Source organism: Meleagris gallopavo, chromosome 1, assembly GCF_905368555.1.
Source record: "Meleagris gallopavo chromosome 1, MGAL_WU_HG_1.1, whole genome shotgun sequence".
Taxonomy (NCBI): Eukaryota; Metazoa; Chordata; class Aves; order Galliformes; family Phasianidae; genus Meleagris; species Meleagris gallopavo.
This window is the reverse complement of record NC_139404.1, coordinates 14,845,850-14,868,807: the sequence shown is the minus strand read 5'-3', so window position 1 is coordinate 14,868,807 and position 22,958 is coordinate 14,845,850. Positions and strand designations below refer to the sequence as shown.

Here is a 22,958-nt window from a genome sequence, read left to right as displayed (position 1 = left end):
CCACACAGTCCTACAACCTCCATTTTCCTGCTGCTACAAAACAGAACGACAGAACCAAACGTTAGGGAGAGAAAAGTACTCTTTAGAAAATTAATACAATCTGACAGTTCCACAAGGTACCATTTAATTACTGCATTAAAAAGCAATCATCAGGTTCTATGCAAGCAAATCATCAATAGACAGATGCTTACTTGTATTTGAAAAATATCCTTTCATAGGAGAATGTTTATCTTGCATACTTGATAAATAAAAATTTTCTTATACAAGATTGTTAAAAAAATACTAGATATTGCAAGTGGTTTACAAGTCAGGCATTTAACAACAGTGCCTTCACGTGTTTATTATAGGCATTTTCTTATTTTAAAGTCAGGATTCAGAAATGTTTTATTGCAATTCTGTCCACCTACACATCCAAAAGCAAATTAGGTCAATTCCAAACTATTTGCAAAACCTCCTACAGATAAAGTAGCTTGAGATTTTAAAACATGTGAAGGTTGAAATAAGCAGAGTCAACCTAGCAGAGTCACAAACCTTGTAAACTGTCAGGTTTTGGAACTGGCCTAAGAAAACACCCCCAAAGCAGCAAGAAACAACATGCGAAAATGACTGTCCTTGGCCAAAGGCTGCATCCATATCAACTATACTAATATTTATATGTTATGTTTATTATATCAGGTTCTCCGATTACCTTCTAAATTTATTTCTACTTTTGGAATCCATAACATCTAACATCCCATGGCAATGAGGTCCACCCTATAACTATGTGTTACATGAAAAGAATGTTTCCTTTTGTTTATTTCACTGTTCGGTAAGAACCAGACGTCAACGAAACTGATATAAGAATTAATTACTAACCATAACCTTCCCAACTTTTGCACAGCATTAATAATTTTATATGCGTAATGCATTTCTTCTCAACTTATTTCTTTTCCCAGTTGCAGAGTTCTGAGTACCGTGTTCAAATACAGGTATCAATCTTCCCATACACAACCTGCTTTATCCATATTTAAAAAAAAAAGGATATCTACAGCTGTTTGAACTATTCCAGACTGATCATGAATATCATTGTTGTTTATATATTCAATTATATTCAGCTTCAAGATCTCAAGACAATTCTCCCCAGCAAGTGTTGCTGCACAGTATTATAAAATTAACATTTTTGCCACTTCACTTGTTATTTTGTGTTATTTTCCCACAACAGTTCATTTTCACAGATTCGGGGATATTAACCTTCTGAATAGTGTATGAGTACAAGCTGTTTTTTTGCTGTTTACCCTCCTTCATAAACTTAAAAATGTCAAACAGAAAAGATCTCCAAGTAGATTCCTGTAGGATTCTACACAGGACTTTCATCCATTGTGACATTTTCTTCTTATTCTTTGTTTGTTATCTTAAAGAGTTATTAACCCAGGAGGATTATTTTCTTACTTTTGTGACCATGTGACTTCATGAAGAAACTGGCTGCCATGGACGAGTGTGTTTGGATTGTATGGCACAGTCCTCACATGCCCACTAACTCTCCTACCCATCAGACTTGCAAGCTATAGTCTGCATCCAACAATCATGTTGGTTCTTCTTCATTATCTTACTTTCCCTGTGTATATGTTTTGCATATTCATAAACACATCTCCTCCTTCAATTCCGTGACAGTTTTAATTTTGGTATGGGGCGAAATAAAACTTTCTGGGCTGCAGCTTCAGACAGAGAAAGCTACGTTTCCAAATTCTGTTATTATGCATTTGAAATAGTCCAGACCTGTTCAGTGCACCCTGATTAGTTCTAGACAATTCATTATTCATTTTAATCTGCTTTTTCTAACTCTACAGTTTGCAACAGAACACGTGAGACATCTTAAGTAAGTTCTAGTGTGGGAATTTTCATATTTCCTCCATAATCAACACAGATGGAAGAAGGGTCTTTAAGATCTATCTCCTGCTACTGTTCTCATGCCTTGACCCATACTGGACCTAAAGACCCTGTTATGTTGCTTCCTCTGCTGTGCCTGAAGATTTCTTCAGAGCTCCTTCCGTGCCTGTCTTCTGATTTTTACAGGTAAGTTAGCAGTTGTGCATTCTCTTCTTTTTCACCCTGGGTTACAATTTCCGCTTTATAATGTCACTCGTTATACAGTCTATTTTGGACTTCCCTTCTTCACAGTTTAACAATACTGTTTGGTTTTTTTTCCCCTTATAATAGATGGTAGATATTTAATATTTAATACGGAGGCTCCCAATACACTAAAAGCTTTATTATTTAAGCTCTTCCTTTTAACTATTTCTTAACCAGCTTCCTCATTCAGACGTAATCTCTCCATAAAATGTTACTGTAATGCATTTTAGAATTCCTCTTAAGTAACAGAGAAATCATGATTGTTATGGCTACTCTTGAAGAGAAGCTCAGCAGTAATTTCATCTTAAAGTAAGTCTTGTGCAATGTACATTTGTCATGAGCTATTCCTCACGTGAGCTGACAGTTTATCAGGAAACACAACATATTCTTCTTCATCTCTAGATTTGCTGAGTCTTTGTACACGTAATAGAACATACGATAAGGCAAATGCTTCTTCTCTTAGCATCTTACCTTCTGTAGCACTTCACAGTAATTTTCCATCCTGTTTACACGGTCAACAGTCTCATACTCACAGCATTTTGATTTATTTGCACACATCTTGCATCACTTTTCTGAGATGCCAAATATGTCAATATACAGATTTAAAACCAGCATTCCATCTCTCATACTCAATTTCTCATATTTCAGATTTTGTCCAGAAGGCCATTTACAACTGTTATTGGTCCAATTTTCTCCCTTTCTTTTTTTCTTTTTTTAATATTTTTAAAAGAGAAGCAAGCAGCAGATACATACATGACGGTGTTAATCCCTGACAGTTGTTGAAACATCTGCAGACCACAACCCACAATTAAGGCTCTTCGAGTTGGAGGGTATGTTAGCATTCTGCAGATCACAGGTCCAGCTTAAAAAAAAAAAAAAAAAAAAAAAAAAAGAATACGTAATAGTTCTTAAGTGATCTCTACAAAACAATGTTCCCAGGCAAAACAGGTCTTGCACCTTAGTTTCAGACAAGCTTGGCCTATTTCAATTATTTTTTGAACCACTTGATCAGTTCAGTTCTGCTTTTCCATACTGTACTACAAATATGATTTTCATGAAGCACCAGGCAAAAACATGAAACAATTTTTGGATGCAGAGCACAGTTCTATGGATGGCAGCTGTACAGTTCCCCTATTCCATACTAACAGACTGCACATCTGCTGAAACTGAATGTACACACACTTATCACAAAATATCTTATTTGTTTCTTTTCTTAAAGCTCCCAATGTTTTTGTAAGGTTACTTCAAAAATGCCATTATGCACTGCTCAGAGCTGCTGGATCTTCCTGATGAAAACATTCTCCCAGTTCCCACCAATGTTCTCTCAATTCCCATAAAATTACTGCAAGTTTTAAAGGTGTGGGATAGATCTGTGTGGCACTGTTCTAAGGCCAGCAAAGGAAGCATAAATTAATTAAACCTTTTCCATACACTTGGTAGCACTGGTTTATGCTCAAAAAGCAGACCATACTTTCACATTAAAGAGAAAGCCAAACATTTCTGGCAAACAGAAAGTTTTCTTCCCTGTATCTTATACAACTTTAAAGGGTCCTAAAAACATTTCATACAGAAAACGATATGAAATCTAGCAAAAAGATAAATTATTTTACTCCATTATTTACTTGATTTTATTTCTGCACACAGCATCGTTTGGGCCAGGATAAACTCTGGTGAAATAGTCTAGGTGTTACACGTCTTATCACACCTGATATATCTCTCAGAACAACTCGTATAGATGACATTATATGTAAGTCAAAACAGTTGCCATAAAAAAAAATTTAAAAAGAACAAAAAACCACAGTAGTGCAAGTCATAGCTGGAGGAGAAAAGAATCTGTACTTCATGGTTATAGTTTCACATTTTCATCAACATCCCCCCTAAGCGTATAGGAAGTATTACATGCATTGATTCAAAACCAAAAGCCGTACAGGTCTGTTAGCAAAGAACAATTTATATACATAGTTACTTGCTTGAAAAAGAGTTATTTTCATGAAAGGAAAAAAAAAAAAAAAGGATTTCTGTCACCACTTCACTTTGCTTCTTTGTCATTAACAGCAGAATCTAGTACGACCTTCTTTCCAGCTGGTGTCCAAGTAACATTGCATGCAGACAGGACAAAGCCATACCTGTTCCACCACAAGGCCACAACACAGCCTTCAACACATCTCTAAGTAAATAATTGATAAACAGAACCAAAATCCAGGTAAGATATTCTCCAGCAGGATGTGTGGCACTCCAAGGCAGACAACTAGACCAAAGGACTGAGTAGCCCAAGTGAGATTTCCTTGGCAGAGGGACAAAAAGAAGCAGTATTGCTGCTAACTAGGAACTGTCCTCAGCTCCAGAACACTCATGGACTCCAAGTCAAATGGAAAATGCTCCTATCTCAAATTTAATTCACAACAGCCCTCAAATCTTCATGCTCTGCATCCCACCAGAGCAGGAAGGCTTTGGGCTTAAAAGGCTTTGTCCACAACAGATTCTGCAGCACCCTTCATGAACCCACAGTGCCAAATGCCTGTGAGCATCTGCTCCATAAACTGCCTATGAAGTTCTCAATCAAGCTCAAGTGTTGAATTTTGAATGAACAGCAATGCTCACTGTAGCAGAAAAGGAGGCAAGAGCCATATGGAACTAATGCAAAGATTTTAACAATTTTTGATCCGTCTGATATTTGATGGAAGTTACATAAAACCCTATTCATAATAAAGCATTGTACAAAACAATTGAAGACATTAAAATGAATAGCTCAAAATTAAAGCAGCTGTTCCCAGACAATGGTTTGCAACTCAGAGGGAGCCATGAACTCTCAGCAAAACTTAATTGCAAGAATCAGATTGTGTGCCTGCAGTGTATCCCTGCAGAAAGTCCAGGGCCACATAGGAATGCCTGCCTTGACCTTTCCAGTCAGCTAAATTCAGTAAGCACTGATATTTTTTTCGTAAGTCATGATGCTAATCATCATACTTGTTTATATCAGAGACTTAAAAGTTTCACTACAAAATCTGTATCACAGCAATGGCATAAATGAATAGGTATACACAAAATTCAAAGATTTCCTTTCATAAAATTCACAGCCTTCAGATTTACAAGCCAATAAACTGACTGAAAGACATAAAAGAAATCATTATCTCTGTATTAAAGAAGCTTTATAAGCTCAGCTAAAAACCCAAATGACTTTTGACAATGTCTGTTTTTAAAAACAGAAAGAACTTTATGTTGTTTTGTTTTTTTTAAATTATCTACCCTTATACTACTTTTGTGTTTCCCTGTCTTCAGTCCTGCTACTCATTTTTTGTTGTGCTTATATACTACAAACACATTAAAACTGCAGGCAAATAAATCATAGTTGGCCACAGCAGAGAATGGTTCTAAACTGAAGGATGAAAAAAAAAAACTGAACATATTTTTATACTGAAAATACAACTTCAGGAAACTAAAATAGTTCAGTAATTTCTGATAACTGCTATATTTTCTTCCTATTTATTACTATGGATGAAAATGGCACAAAACAACAAAATCAAGTGAAACGGATGCAAAGGATGTATCACACAAAATAAAATTTAACATTTGGCAAATTTTACAGTGGAAAAAATAGATATTTGACTCCAAAAAAACACGCCAGTGTTTTTTGTTCATGATACTTCTGTCTTCTTGCTCTTGTTTTATCATTCCTGCACTTGAACTTGAGATATCACTGAGATGTTTGTTTTTCTTCTAGTAGCCATGAATAAAAATGAAGTAAAAAAAATGAGACCCACTAATGTCATCATTAATTGAATGAGACTAGATTTGCTCAATTTTTTTTTATGCTGTGGCTTAGATAATTATTTTATCTGAAGTAAATGTCCTTAATGCATATGTTTACCAGGGTTCACAATAACTTTAGTAAAGGGCAGCCAAAGTGGGTTCTAGCCAAAGTGCAAAATGGCAGGAATATTTAAAGAGCAATGGGAAAATAAGGATACTGCTGCTGTAGAAGGTGACATTGCACAAAGGATTGCTGTGCTCTAATCAGCTTTTTCTGAGCTTGGTCTAACTGTTACACCTAACCAGATATTCACCTGATAAGCAAAAGGGAAAAAACAGTATGATTTGGGAGTTTGGCTTTGTGCTCAAAAAAGAAAAGAAAAGAAAAAAAGAAAGAAAACAAATGTGCTGTGCCAAAGCCATTTACAGGTTTAAATATCCATTTGTCAAGTAACCAAGGTGACAGCTTGTGACAACAGCTTAAGACGACATAGAGTTGCTGCCACATTTTCTGTTCTTGCTGTAGAAGACGGTTACTGCAAAAGCAAGCTTACCAAGCAAGAAGAGTTACCCATCAGTACAGCATCACTTCAGCTCACCCTACACATTAGCTTTACAAAGCTGTTCTTATCCTAACGCCAGTCAATGCCTTCTCTTCCATCCAGACACAGCTTCCAAGAACTGCTCTAGTGTCACGAGTGGCACAAGGAAGGATGTTAGGCTGGTGATCTGGATGGCGAGGCTGACGTGGGAACCACTCCTCTCATTTGGCTTTTCATTACAGCAAGGCAACTTCCAGCCCAGCATCCTCTGCATCGTCTGGAGAAGTGACTCCACCTAAATCAGCGCTCACTGAGGTTTTCTGCACACATCTGATACTCTAAAGCAAGCATTTTCCTTCCCAGTCCCATATCTCCTATTTTCTGAAAGCATCAACTTCATTCATTTTTCCTCTTTTTTTTTTTTTTACCAAATAAAAAAATACCAGTAGTAGTTTTGAGATTAAAACTGGAGTATTTATCCTGAACAAACACAAAACCATTACAGCTGTATACCAAGCTCTCCCCCATATTTTTATGATGCTTCCACTAACTCCAGAAGAATAACTTGCAGCACTAGGGGAAGCTCCTCACCTCAGAGTTCTCTGTTTCTTCGAGATAGCTCAAAAGGATGCTTGAACCTTTCTCTCTTTTTTCTTTTTTATGTCAGTCACCCATCGAACAAGACAAGAAAATTCTGCTAGCTTACATCTGAGTCTGAGTCTATTTTTGATATTCCAAAGCAAATACATCCAGTGGTAAAGCAAGACAACTTGCTCTAGCAGAAAACAATAGCTTAGACAGAGTCTTTTCAGTTTTAGAGATTTAAGGGAATACAAGGAGTTTTTCCATACCTACTCAAACAGAAAGAGTTTTTTGTTTTCTCAGGAAATACAGATTTCAAATAAACAGTCCCTTCAAATGATCTTTTTAATCCATACAGAATCATTCAGAATAAAGATTTTTTTTTTCTCATTTTGTTTTGACAAGAAAGTAGGGTTGGTCTTCTGGGAATCATGAAAACAAAACAATTTTCTTCTTTCTGTAAAAAGAAAAAGAATACCATCTTTCCCTTGGTACCACATTCTTTGATTCAGAGCTTTGGTGATGGAAAATCTATGTGACCGAGTACTTGCACAAAGAAAGCAGCGGTTAAGAATGCCTTTGAATAGGACAAGCAGTGGCATGTGGGGAAACAAAAGAAAAAAAGGAGTGTGTTTTGGCTCTGTATGACACATTCTGTACAGAAAAGAGAAACCATGGTAATGAACTCCTTTCAAACCGGAGACACCACAGCAAAGCAGGATATAGAGACCAGCAGCAATTCACAGGATGCCACTGGGAGAAGTGGCCACGATGACTGAAGAGAGACAATGACTGAGGAGCTGGACCACTGCCTGCCAAAACCTGAGCAGGGGGAGGAGCTGGGGAGGTTTGCCTGCTTCTTCAGTAGGAGAATGGCTTGAGACAGAGGAAAATCAGGATGTCGTTGTGCTTTCCCCTGACACAGTAACTGCCTTGGAAACAAAGTAGGACGTGGTAAGGCTGACTTTGGCATACCCTCAGCCTGCAATGTGGTTTGAAGCAACAATGCGGTTTCTTTTCACCCTCCTCATCACCTAACTAATGGCAGTGCAGAGAGTTTATCAGCTGGGAACTGGAAAGCTTTTTTTTTTTTTCTTTTAAATTGAGGAATGACAATTAAAAGGAAATTGCAGTCAGGGAAATTTCAAGAATTATTTGTTTATTTGCTGAAAAGAGCATCAAAAAAGCTGATGACTCAGAGCTCCTTCCAACCTAATCAGTAACCTACTCTCAAGCTGATCCTTCCAGCTGTTACCCTATTAACACTCACACAGATATTGCATTCTGTTTCCTGAAGAGAGCACTTCAAGCCTTAAGCCTTCTGCGCATTTTTCTGCTAAGATGTTAGTTTAGAATGTGGTTGCATTTGTTTTGTTTTCTTCTGCCTTACCCTCTACCCTTGTTTCCAAATGAACTATCCCTGTTCCTGACACAAGCTGCTGCTTTTAAAGGTGAAAACCATGAAAAAAGGGAAATTATTAGAATTAGTGTAAAAAAAAAATGGAGCTCAGTGAAAGTCTCAGTGGGAACTTTTGGCTACAATGTGTTGCATGCTCACTTCTTTGTTTACTTTATTAATAGCACATTTAGTTTAGACCACCCATGGGGCCTGAATAACTCCTGTTATTTGTTTCTTCTCTTTTTGTATTTATAACATTAGCATAAGTTGTTCATTTTAAAAAGAATACGTGCCATTTTTTTTTTGCTTCTGCATATTATATCTCAGTGGAGTAGCAAACCCAACCCAAACACCTGCTTAAGCACTGTCACTGACTACTGAAAAATTGCAATTAGAGACATAGAGAACAGATAGCAATCTTCTGGGCTAAGGTCTTAAGAAGTGTTTTTATCATGAGAATTGAAGATTATGAAAAGCTGATGGTAATGACAGTTTTCACATCCTTCAGTTTCTGGAGGATTCACATACAGCCTCCGTGAATTTGTGTGTGTGAGCCACTCTGGAATTTCAGACATAATAAAGTACTTCACAATGAAGTATGATTCTTGGCAATCTTGCATCTGATATCATCATCATCATCTATGCAAAAGCAGAATGGAAGCAGTTCACTCCTACTTGCACAAAGAAGTAAGCCTATGGAGAATCAGATAAGGAACCTCTTCTCATTTGTTTCCTAAATGCTGTCAGGGGTAGCAACAAATTGCATCCAGCACGGTGCACAGAATGTTCTTCACGTATCTTCACAGAAAAGTCTCATTGGTTTCCAAGAATTAACAAGAAATTGCCTTCTGCACAAACTTCTGAGAGTTTCTCAAGAGTAATTCTTGCTAAGGTCAGAAAGACTAAAGTAGCTGTATTTATGTGAAATTGTTTGTACAGCTGCAGTATTTTTTGCCTGTTGATTAACAGGAGAACACACTGTGGGTCTGGCTTTCGTTTTTAAAAGTAATTTCAAAACCTGACAAGCAGATATCCTGTATCATCAGCTGCAACTGAATCACTGAGCACAGGTACACAGAATATAAAGAACACTCCATAATACTACACGGAACAGCAGGCAAAAGGCAGCTCGTCACGTCAAGACTCTGGTTTTAGGAAAAACAGAATTAATATTATATAACAGACCGTTCAAAGTCCCTCACGTACTATGGATTACACGAAATTTGAAAGCTGCTTAGCTTGTACTGAGTGGAAACCCCTCTGATCATTTTCAGCATAATGATGATAGAATGCTGTTGCCTAAATGTCACGTTTGTATGGAGTCTCTTTATACATACAAAGTATTTTAAGCAGTGGTTCTTTAAAAAGTTATTGAAAACCCAGTGGAGTGTTAAGATTACACCTAATATCTCTTTCCATGTCAGGCATGGTTTATCCTTCAAAAAAAAATCATATATATATATATAATCAGTCTAAATTGTACTAAATTAACTGTTTCTATTAATGTGCTGTAAGATAAAAACATGTAGGACAAAGACCTGTTCATTGCCCCTGTAAAACCTCACAGATCTTGTAGTTAGAAAGGAAGATCATCAAGATTTTATTAAATCATTTAGGAGCCTGAGGCCCATTTTTCAAAAGAATACAGGGATTCTGAGATTTCCTTCTGAATTTCAGTAACTGGATCTTTATGCTGATTTTAGACTCTCAGCAAATTAGCTCATCAGCTGAAATAAAGGATAATGTACAAATGACAAACATCATTCAGAAAACACTAACAGTTCTTTTCTCATTTTCTAAGATAGATAAAAGCTGGTATTTATGATTCATCTCAGTTTTCTCTTCTGCTCCCATACTGATTTGTTTTAGAATGTTAAGTTGAAAATTTAAGCTTGGGACAGATGTCATCTTTTTAAACAGTGCTTCTTGTACTTATAGCTGGTCCTAATATAAGAAGTTTTTACACAAGTAAAACAGATCTATTAAGAGTGGATGAAAGGACATCAGAGCTGCTATTTCACACACTTAAATGAAGGGTCATCTCTCAGACAGCTGCAGTGATCTGAGCCTCTTCAGTTTCCAGAGACGTGTCTTCTGTGATAGACACTAACAAAAATGTTAAAATACCAATTCTAAATGCTACAAGAGTGCTATTTTCTCAGAATAAAAAGAAAAGGGAGCAATAGGATTGGTTAGAGCACCTTGCGCCCAGAGGTTCTCATCACAAGGAAGGGCGCACACCCCCTCAGGATCTCCTGCTCCAGGATGAGCATTATACATCACTATGGTAAAGGAAACACAGTTTATCACAGAATAATGTCTAGTAAAATTCTCCCAAACAAGAACAAGGCACCAAGAAAGCTACTGCGCATCAAGAGACCAATATGAGGTTTCAGTTATTGCTTACAGCACCAACTCCCCAAAGCTACGTCACTGCACCTAAACATCCATGACTGCAACTGGTCTTCTGAACATCCCAGCTGTCCTTAACAATGCTGCATGGAAACGTGCTACATTCAGCTTCTTCTTAATTTCATTTGCTAATGCTCACTTTTTTTTCAGATACAAAAGATCAAGGACAGAAATAGAACTAGCAGAATAGCAGTAATCACCAGGACACACACAGCAAAATCAATACAAATATAAAATATAGAGAAAACCCACGCAGTCTAGTTCTTACATATGAAAAGTGCTATTAGAACACGCTATTCAAATACTTTGGGTCTGCTAAAGTTCTAGACCAAGTCTAGAAGAAGTAAGAACTAGCTGCACCGGTGCGGGCTCACCTCAAGCACTGGGTGCAGTTTTGGGCACCGCAGTCCAAAAAGAACATTAAATCAGACAATCATGGAAGAATGTGGACAGTGGAGGTAAGAATCTGACAACAGTACTTGCGGGAAAACATAAAATTAAGTAAGTGCCAGACATAATAGAAAACCAAGTTTTCAACACAGAGATGATATCAGCTTTGCTGAGCTCACAATCCCACTATGCCTTTGGGTAATCAGAGAAGCAGTAAAACACTTCCATTTTGGAGACCACTAGGGCACTATGCATGAGACACAGTAAGTTTTCATAGACACACTGATAGAGAAGGAAAAACCAAAGCATGCCTGTAGTTAGAAGTTCCACAAGCATTCTGCAAAGTGAAATTACCAGCCTTTGAATGCATTAAGGAATCATCATTCAAGCATCATTCAACACTCATCAGAAGGGAATGGTGGATGTTTGAGACCAAATACAGTAAATGCCAAGACAGGTAGCATGTCTATCTGTCTGTCTTTGTCTCTGCATCTGAAACATACAAAAACAAACAAACAAACAAACAAACAAAAAAAAACCAAAAAAACAGAACACCCACAAAAGAATCATCTGTGTTACCTAAAATTGTCAATTCATACCCAACTGTTAATTCATACCCAACACCAAGTGTAAGCTTCAAGACTTGGGGTGAAAAGTTTGGCCATGGCACGGCAGCTTTGAGATAAAATTATCGCCATAAAGAAAAGGAATTTCCTGAAGGATATAAAATACCATGAAGCCCTTCCCTCCTCAGAGAAGTGCAAACTTTGACTGGCAGAGGAGGCTACATGCAACCCTACCACCCCCAGTTATCTATAAAAGTTAACAATATGCTTGTGCACTGTTATACAACATGCTCTCATTTATAAAGAAAATGAATTCCATGAGGCAGCTCACGGTTTAAGAAGCAGCGTGACTGTATGCATCTGGGCAGCCTATGGAATGCAGTAGACTGGGACCACCAGGCTGAAGCAGTTTGAAGTTGAGGTCTCTCAGTGTGCACAACGAGTGATGTGTAGGTTTTCTGTCAGCCTGGATTTAGTCAGTCCCTGAGTCAGAGTACTATCACAGCTAGGCTGTTAGAAGCCACTCACAGTCTCTGCCAGTGGTTTGAATCTTCGCATCTCCATGAGGGTCACAGAACATTGAGGGCATCCCTTGAGCAGACCTCTGGTTTTGTTTCCACTGAAGGCATTTCTTTATTCCATGGGCACTAATGCTGCTGGGTGATCTGAACAAATACTATGTGGAGCAATGGCAGGAGATGAGCAGAGACTCACTGCAGAGCTACACCACTGTTCCAGCCAAAATGCAAACGTAGATGCAGCCAGTGCGTCTTTTAGTAGTTGACAGCAACTGGAATGGCTCTACATAAAACAAGGGAAAAAGCAATATATACTGTTCCTTCAAACTGCTAGGCTTTATTCCAAATTAATTTAGAAGTGTAGGACAAAATTAACTCCATATTTTGTAATGCTACCTCAATGTATTTGAAATACATTACGCTGCTGTCTATATGGGCTTGAGACTTCTTCCTTTTTCCTTACCCTCCCATTACTAGTTTTGCAAGGTCAACCTAAAACCTGAGAGTCAACCAAGTTCTTTGTCTGTTACCGTTAATAGTTTTTGGCAAGAAACAAAAGGTGTTTTTTTCCAGAATAAATTGTGGTTGTTTTTTTGTTTTTGTTGTTCTGTTTTGTTTTTAAAATGGAATTCCAAAGTTTTACTGCCTCCAGTATGGCTGTACATCTTTTTACTACACAAGCTAAGTACTAATAGAAAATGTGTGTGCTGGTGTTGCAGGGGCACAGTAAAGGCAGGCTCTGACAGATGGTCGTGTCCTAAGTCCTCTGCTTGCCTACTTGATTTTCAGGATAACCAAAAGGAAGAGTATATAGGATTTTAAAATAAATCTGTCAACAGGGATATGGAAAGGCTTAATAAACAGGTTTTTATTTTACGTTGTACATCACATACAAATTGCTCTTGACGTTCTGCTTTTCAACAATGCCACTTCTTTGGACAGACCCACATCTCTCCATGGCCATCCCCTCCCTTTGGTCACAAGGGGAGCCCACAGGAAAGGATCTCTGTGATCAGTGGGAGAAGACAGCATGCTTTTCCATTCTTTCTGATGTTGAACCTAACTTTGCAGTGTTAAGAAAAAATCCTAAGACTTTTAAAGAAGCTGAGCAAGAGGCAAAAGGAAGTTGGGAAGAAGGAAAGCAGAAAGCTGGGGGGTTGTGACTCTAGCTATAATTTACCAAAAGAAAAAAGCACACAGCTCCTCAAAGAGGCAGTTTTAAAGAAAGCAATTTACTGCCGTCTACAGATGTGGGGGTTAGGAGAAAAGGCTTGCTTGTGCCCCAGAAATGCAACAGACCTCTCCCCTCCCCTGAAAACACATCAGGGCACACCAACAGCGTTCTGGGGGGCCCAGCAGGCCTCTGAAGAAACACCACAATCTCCTATCAAAAAATAGACACAGTCCCTACAGAAGGAGCTGGGGGGAAGCAGCTTGGCAGAAAGCAGACCCAGAGGCATGAGTCCACACACATCCCAGCTGAGGGATCGGCACATGCTGCCCTAACCAAAGAAGTGATTTATCAGACAACTCACTCTGTAAACTAACCCATGAGCCTAAGTATACAAGAAATTAAAGCAATGTCACCTCATTCTGCTACAATACAGGAATTGTGATTTTAAACTCTGGCCTTCTGCAGTAAAGGACAGCAACTCAATCCTGTGATGGAGAAGAGCAGTATTTTGCTTTATAAGTCACATCTTGATAGATGGCATTGCCATGGCATTGATTTGAAATGGGAAGTTTTCCTACTCTCAGTGAACAAAAGCAATGATCAGAAATGTCACCTACGTGACACGCATGCATCTTTCCAGGCTTTGGGTGGGGAGAAGCTCACAAAAGCAGCTGATGTGACACAACAACAGCAAAAACGCACAAGTCCCTTGTAGGAAAGTGACATCAATATTCAAGTAACCATTCCAGATCAGCAGCGTACAAAATGCACACCAAAGGGCCCCTTTCTCTGCACAAGGTGACACTCAACCTTCCACAAAGCAATACAGGACTGATCCTGGTGCTCAGTTTGTTGCCTGATTTCATACTGCAAGCAGGTCCCCTAACAGATCTCCCAGCACCACACCCTACTTGCATTTTGTTCCTCCCAAAATCCAAGTATTTACTTTATAACGCTTGTTGGTAACTTAGACCTCCTAAAGACATCCCATCAGAGAGGCCAACTGGAAACAGTGCACACACTGTAATTTCTTACATCTGGATCTCCAACATCACTCTTTATTTTACAAGCTTGGAAAGAAATATTTTAGGAAATAATAAACTCATTAATCTGGCACTGATAGTGACAGCTTTCGCTTTTCATATTTGGTATCAGACGGAAGGAAAGTCTCAAAGACTTGTAGATACCAAAGAGCAGAAGAAAACAAATGAGTTACAGCATGACAACTACTTTTCAGTTAATAAAAATAGAACAAATGTTTATTTAATTTTTGCTTGTTCATGCTTCTCTTGAGAACAACGATGTTACTGGTTTGAAATCAGAGGAAAAGTGAATCATGCAAGACTTTTCAGAATCAACTTCACAAATATTTCAACTGCATCTTAAAGTGCGCTTCATGCTGTACATATAAAACAGAAGAAAAATGGATGCACATCCTCAAGGAAAAAAAAAAAACAAATAAACAGAACATCAATAATGACCGCCATCCTCTTGGGACACAACCCTCTGGCTGTGACCATCCATAATTCTTTAGCCACATAACAGTCCAAATGTCAGATCTATATTTTTCTAATTTAGAGATAAGGACCATGCCTAAGGCCTTGCACAAGTCCAGATCTAACAAGAAAGTACTTCCTCTTTCTTTCTCATGGGTCTTTTTCCCAGTCTGGTTGTTCATTGATATTTGAGATTCTCAAAATTACTGGGGAAGTTTCTGCTGTGGCTTTACTAGCCCAGCTTTGTTTTTCATCTCAGTGTGATGATCTTCAGTGCATGTACAAAGCATCCAAATGGATTCTTTGGAAAGTACATGAGCTCCATGTGGAATACTGCTGAGAGGCACCACTGTGTCACACTCAAATGCACTACATTCATGGAAACTACTGAAAATGCCACCTGGTGGAATAACAGTATCACAAAGTACAAAATAGCCACCCTAACCCTAGAGACAACTGCTGCTTCTTGCTATCATATAGGCAAAGTTTAGGATATTTTCTCCCATGGACCAGCTCACAAGACATTGTATCTTTCTGGATGTGACAACTTTAGTAAACTGTCTATAAAAGAAAAGAAAGTTCATTTAAAGCAAGCTGACAAGACAGATACAGACCAAAAGTAAACATGGCCAAAATTTCAATCTTGATTTCCCTCAAGTACTGCAAAACCTGCAGCTGTGAGCAGCAAGTCTCTGTTCAATTTTTCCTAAGTATTCCTGGTGGATACCAATTCATTAGCCACTGCTATTGAAACAGCATTATAATAGAAAAAACAAGAAGCATCTATCCCCATAAGGTATTACAAGAATTAGGGAAATCAAAAGACAATAGCAGATCTCAAGAAGTAATAAAAACAGGTTAAGAAAATGAAAAAAATAACAACCAACAAAAAGCTTCAGGAGAACAAGCATTGCTCAGAGCTCATTTTTCAGGAGGTCCATACTTCAAAAAAAATCCTCAGGGATCAATTTGTGACTGCTGCTTGGACTAGAAGGCTCTAGCTCATACATAGATGGATGTTTTACCTCTGAATCAGGCAAGATGTAATGCACGTGGATTGTCTGTCCACATCTATCTTTGGGGATGCACTGCCTTGGTTTGCCACCTGGTTCAATTTTTTTGGGTGATATTTTCCAAGGTTTTTGTTTGTGTTGCTTAGCATCAATTTTTAAAGAGACTATGAGAGGATCACTGTGTCTGTACACAGCACTTAGCTTGCACAACGGCACAGGAACAACTTTGGGTGATGGTGCTGGGATTCTAAAAAGCTCAGGAGAAAGAGCAAGGCACCACTCCAAGCTTGGTGAGAGCACCAGTCAAGAAGATTTCTGTAAAAGTTCCTGTTCTACAGCATCATACTCGCTGCTTTGCACCTGCAAAATCAAGGCAAATCCCTGGCTTGTTCTCCCTCTGCAAAGGAGTAATAGTTGAACTTCATTACAGTAAGGGGTTGAAAACTGAGCTAGTTAGAACTCAAGAGGTGCACACTTTCAGTGTATGGACATTTCCTAATTCAGATTGAAAACCTGAGAAACAACAACCGTCTTTTCTGTAAAAGACTAAAGAACTTCATCAACAAACAGTAGTCAAATCCTAAAAAGTTCAGTTCAGAAAACTGAATTAGTTTTCTGTAAACTTTTAGAACATTTAGTTCTGTCATAAAAACAACAACAAATAAAACCAAAACCAAAAAAGCCCCCACACAAAGCCCACACATCTAAACGCGTAGGAACATCTGATGAAAAGCTAAAAGAAAACTCAGATTAAAACAAAAAGCAACAGAATTAAAATCATCATTTATATGTCACCCTATAGTTAATCTATGGTTAAAGTTTAACTATGCACAACATAATAAAACTGTGCATAGGGAGACCAATTTCATGGACAATAAACCTGAAATGATCAGAAACTGGAAGAGTACTTGGTGCTTGATAACATATCATACATGCTCATGCTCTTCTACTGCTCCCTAGACATTTCCTGTTTGCTGTTGCCGAATCACAATTGGGTTCATGGTACTACGTGAATAAACAAGCCAGCAGAACTATAGACAATTTAATTACTTCATTTCCACCAGTGTGTGAATGCTTCTCTTTGCTTATGTGTGCTTTTCTAATATTACTGCTGAATGTTCTTTTGGTATTACCAACACTCGTATTTTGGTAATTAAAAAGATTGTGCAACCATCTGTCTGCAGTCACTTGGGTCCGTACATACCTTTAGCAAACGAGACAAGAATAATCCTCTAGCAGCAGGTTTATTATCAGTAGAAGATGCCAAGTAACAAACTGAACAGTAAATTGCAGAAGCACATTTCACAAGTGGTGGATGCAGTATGGGAACTACACTGTGCCTCAGAAAGGTGCAGCAGTAAAAGGACTCAATACCTTGGGTCTATTCTCAGTTCTACCAGAAATTCCATCACCCACCTCAACCACAATTCTGTGCAACAGCGGGTTGACCTCGAGTTCTCCAGTTCTCAGAATCCTCATAGTGGGAGAGCTATGCAAGGAACTGAAGAACTGAAGCCTTTATTTCCAGAACATTTAGTGCGCCCTTGCCCAAAATACTTCAAATGGAGGAAAGGAGTAGAAAGTAGTTTGCTTGAGCTTTCATCGAGTTTAGTTCCATGCTGTGCTTCCCAACAGTGAAGAACACATTGCAATTTTTACAGGTCAACAATAGATGGAATTTTTTAGTTTGTTTACTTGGGTTGGGTTTTTTTTTCTGCTTGTTGTTTTGTTTTAAAAAATATAAGAAAAAGCAAAATTTTCTTATTCCCATGCTCACCACTAACCTGAAATTACAAGCTGTTCTACCAAGCACACAACATGTTTGCTGATATGTAACCACAGGAGTAGTTCAGATACTGCAGTAATAGATGGCTTTGAACATTTTTACTAAGAAATATAACAAATATGCACAACTCATACAGGCTATTTCTGAAGTTCAATACAGAAGAATGAATCACTGAACAACAACAGCAGCAACAACAACAACAACAAAAAACACCACAAAAAGTCCAAGTTTGTCCTATAGGTAAAATTTAGGTGATGCATTACTATACCTCAGGTCCTAACAGCAACCTACAGTAAAAATAGTTATGTCATTGAAGGTTTATACCCTCAACAGAACTCAGATTGTAGATGATATTTTTCTCATTGTAGCCATTTCAATTATCGTAAGCTGCTGGAAGGAATCTTGAAAAAATGACTGCGCTCATCACCATAGCAACAAAATACTACACTTCTGAGTTGGATGTTGTGCAGGGTTTACCCAAAATTGATTAGCAGTTTCCAATGGTTGTTGGAAATCTAACTGATATCTTACAATTAGAACTGGCTACCAATCTATCTAATATAATATTTATGTCTCAATATCGTTATTGCTAAATGTAAGCAAAAGTTAGGTCTAACACTGACAGCAGCGTAAACCAGTATTCAAATCTGCAAACACTGAGAACACAAGGGAGAAATTTTATTACCAAACAGAATTAATACATTTAAAGAGACATGGAGGGAAGAGAGGATTGCTTTAAATTATCAAAGTCACGATAAATGAAAATTACTTTGAAACTGCTATACTAAAATTGAAGACAGCTCTTCATGAGGATCCTATCAAAAATTTGGAAGGCATGTAGGAGTTTTTACAGGTTAATTTCTCTCTGCTAGAGCTAGAGAAGAAAGGAATAAAAGCTTATCAGCAGGGCAGAAGAGTGCAATCTTATTAAAACTACATTTCAGAATAACTCTCATTGGATTCTAAAAACTTTTAACAGATAAGAAGGAAAAAAAAAACAATTCAGAGCACATTAGAAGTCCTTATTTTAAAGTATTTTTCAATGTACTATCTCCCAGTGTACCCAGCATAAATTGCCCTGCCTAAGAAACTGCAGCTGCATCCATGATGGTTCTCCCGAGTTCGTGTTTTCAAGGACCCACCTGCACCTGTAGAGGGAACACTGTGACCTCCAGCAGGCACATTTCTGGCGTTGGTCAGAGCGCTACACGGAGCAGGTATTTGTACCTCACAGAGCACAAAAGGCTGCAGATGGTAGGGAATGTTTCTTGGATGAGAACTGAATGCTAAATTGAGCAATGACTTCTCAAATTTGTAAAACACAAGTTATTTGCCTCAGAATAACTAACAAAGAAAAACCCCACCCAACACCGTAACTCCTTGGTAATGCTGCCTGGTTGGGCTATACTTGCATTCAAATACAGAATAAATTTAAGCTGCATTTTAAAATGTATCTTTTTTGTTTATCTCAAGGATTTACATAAACTAACACTTTATGTCAAGGAATATTTTAAAACAATATCATTATGCAGCACTATTATGCAGTAAGTACATTACTCCTAGACACATCACATTATTCACCAGCCATAATTTGTTATATTTACACACATTTATATAAAAACTGGGCAGATTTCTCTAATAAAGTACCAACAGATTCATGGTCTACTGACAGCCCAGATACCCAAAGCTCTTTCTTTAGGTCTCGACAACATGTTTTCATGACATTCACTGTATTTTCATTATATACACTGCCTTTGACACCAAGTAGTTAACACTAATTAAATGAATTACCAAGGACAACCAAATGAGCATCCACTGCAGTGAAAGAAATGAGAACCAGAAACTACAAATTTAAGTTGTTGTTTACACAGTAAGTATTCTCAAGGTCACAACTAAGAAAATCATTTTGTTGTGGCAAAAGATTTTATGAAGTCTTTTAGATCATTAAGATCTCAGAATGATCCAGTTTCAGCCTCAAGTTGGTGTCAGATGTTCCCATCCTGCCAAGTGCACACAAACATTGCTGGTGTTTGTCAACGTCAGTGTCTGATAGGGGTATGGCACAACAAATTGGTGTTATGAATGACCAACAAGATATCACGTGGTTTTTATGTATGCACACACTGTGCTTAAATAACAGCAAATTTTGACTTCAAACATCATCTTAAAAATGAAATAGACTGTCTACACTCTGTCCTTTAAAAAAAAAAAAAAAGAAAAAATGCTACATCTATTTAATCCTCATACTGCTACACTTTGTCCTATGGATTTTGAGAAGACTTAGAGATGAAAAATTAAACAGCTTGATGGATACCAGCTGTGACAGATGGGGGCATGATGATTAATTTGAGGCTGCTCATTCTTGAATAGGTGGTATTTGGGTATTCTACAATGGATCAATCCTCTGGGAACATGCTTCCATGGGCTTTTAGGCATGTCAAGCTCTGAACAATCCAATCTGGAGACAAAATGGTGTCTCAGACCTCTTCCATTGTTATCCCACACTGCAATTAGAGCAGGATAAACACTCTTCGCTAAATTCAAATCGATTTGTAACCTGTTATCCCCTACTCACCCCACCAATCAGGTGCTTTGGTAAATTCTGCTTTAATTTATCTTCTTGTACATGACTCTTATGCCTCTTGTCTCTGGGAGCTACTAAACATTATCATTGCTTAAAAAATTTAAAGTCCCAACATACATAAAAGACGCAAAGATAACACGAATCAGCGTTAAAGTTTAAATCTTAGCATTTATATGCAGAATCCCATTTTTCCTAGACAGTGAAAAGAAGGAAGGAGAATTTAAAGGGGGAAGTAATAAATACCAGAAAGACCTTATAATTCCATTTTTTTTTTTAATTAAGCTATTCTTCCTTAATAGAAATCTTATTTTCCCTTGGCTATGAAATGAACTATTCTGCAACTGTCACCTTTATTTTAGACTAGCAACAGTCAGAACCACCTACATTTTAAATTTGCTTTTATTGCCATAGAAACGTATGTTTGCTTTAACTAAAAAGGATATCTACTGGCCCAGAGATAATAGTCTACTTTCCATATCACAAGCTACAGAAAATATTATAATTTATTCCTCTATATCCATACTCGCATTCTCTAAGTGAGCTACATCCACCTCAACTACAGTGAAATTACATGTACTCTGTGTTACATAAGATATTTATACACGTACATTCAAATGAAATGAAATCAGTGCAATCCACTTTATAGCATCACAAAAGTACAGAATTATTTTAGAATTACTTATGCTCTTAAACCAATCCAATTTCAACTATGCTTTAGAAAAATTCTGCTTCAATAATAATTTAATGTCTAGAGCAGTTGTGCACCATTAGATTCAATATTTGCAGTGAAACCTTTCCATTTTCACTATGTGATGACAAACAGGTCAAAATATGCCAAGAAAACCGTATTTTTTTTCTCTTTATAGCCACTATTGTCATGAAGAATGCAGGCAGAAATGAAAGGGTTTCAGCACTCGGAAAATATGTATGGATATATGTATATTAATGTGCTTTAGGCATCAAAACAAAGACCTACAATCTTCTTTCCACCCTGCAGTGCTGCCCCACAAGGTGTTTGAGCAGAGGGGCATGGCAGCCCTCCCAGTCCAGTTCCCATGGGGCCAAAGACACCATCCCAGCCATCAGCATCACGTCCCATGGAAACCGGTAGTGCCGCCAGCAGGTCTAGGCTCTCCTGCTTTACAGCAAGATGCCTGCAGTGCTAACTGCCACTGCATAACCAAAAGGCAGAATTAACATGCAGCATGTCCGTTTAAACATAGCTAGGTAATTACAAGCAATTCAGCAGCTCAAACTGTTAGCATTCTCTTTGTAATTCTACAAGAACTGCAGCAAGAGAAGGGAAAAATAATAATGCGCTAGGCTTGATGACGTTAAATATTAGCTTAAAGTCAACTCTGTAAGGAGGAATCAATGAACACTAAGCATAGCAGGGAAAAGGAGATACTTTTCTAAGACTTCAGAGGTTCTGTAAATAAAATAATCCTCAATATTGGGAAAAAATCATTTCTTCATTTGTAAATCACTACGGCTGCAGTGTTAGAGAACTTATTTTGACTAGATAAAAACATCTACAGTTTGACTTTCGATAAATATTTGAGTATCCTTAGACACTAAACAATACTGTTTTTGAAAATATTATTTCTTATTCAACAGAAATAGAAATACTGAAGTATGTCCAGAATGAGGACAAAAAATGTTCAAAACAGACATACACAGAAATGTGGTATTCCTGTCTGACTGTTCAGGGGAAAGAAAACACACAGATCAATGACTTCTGGAGCAGTGCAAAGACCCTTTCCTCAGAGGAATGAGGGAGAGATCCCACTTACCAGAATAGAGATATGCTGAAAAAAAAAAAGCATTAAAAAGTGACTAAAGACTTTTGGTGACTATTTGGATTCTTGCACTTTATAACACCAGAGCATGAAATTTCCTGAAATAATTGAGTTTGGTTTCGTTTTTTAACGAAACAGAAACCTGAAAACTGGAGGGAGAAGAACTCAATCTTATTGAGTCTTTTTTAAAAATTTAGGTTGGCATCGGAGTGATTTAGAGCTTTATATGTATAGGTATTTCCAAAACATGACTGAGATATTTTTAATACTTATGAACGATACAATTTTCAAGAACATATACTGAAAATGCTAAGTATTCACAGCATTACGTATGGTTTCACACAGAAAAAATCTTTAACACTTCCCAAACAAATACATCAAAGGAAACTGTGGTTTCCCCACACACAACTGACAAGCAAAAAGAAAGTCTAAATTAATTGGATAATTATTCATTGTGGATTATTATGCAGCAGTAGTTATCAGGCACACACACTTCAGCCGTACAAAATCCCTAGTCTATACTGGCATTTTCCAGGAGATCAGTCATACACTGGAATACAAAAGGATCTGATAGCACAATAAACTTCCTAGAAAATACTTGCTTCCAAAAATGGCACATGACAAGAGTGAGCCCATGGACTCGTTTATTCAGATGACAAAAGGAAACGGTGGTGCTAACCCTTCCTATTCAGGATTGAAATAATATGGGGAGAAGCTCCTTCTCAGTATCTTGTTTCTGAATGGAGGCAAGCACAACGCTGCACAGCTAATGAGCATCACCACAGCTGAAGGTACCATTACCAAAAAAGAAAGCAAAATTCCAAGTTTTTGTGGATCA

General features: G+C 37.7%; 1 protein-coding gene across 2 annotated transcripts in view; it reads right to left on the bottom strand.

The window, feature by feature from the left end:
- SLC2A13 (solute carrier family 2 member 13) overlaps positions 1–22,958 on the bottom strand; it is a 139,805-nt gene that overhangs the window by 72,200 nt on the left and 44,647 nt on the right. For both annotated transcript variants that reach the window (XM_085217476.1, XM_085217471.1), the window contains exon 4: positions 2,863–2,971. In XM_085217476.1, the coding sequence (XP_085073602.1) occupies positions 2,863–2,971 (109 nt within the window). The remainder of the gene's footprint in view (positions 1–2,862; positions 2,972–22,958) is intronic.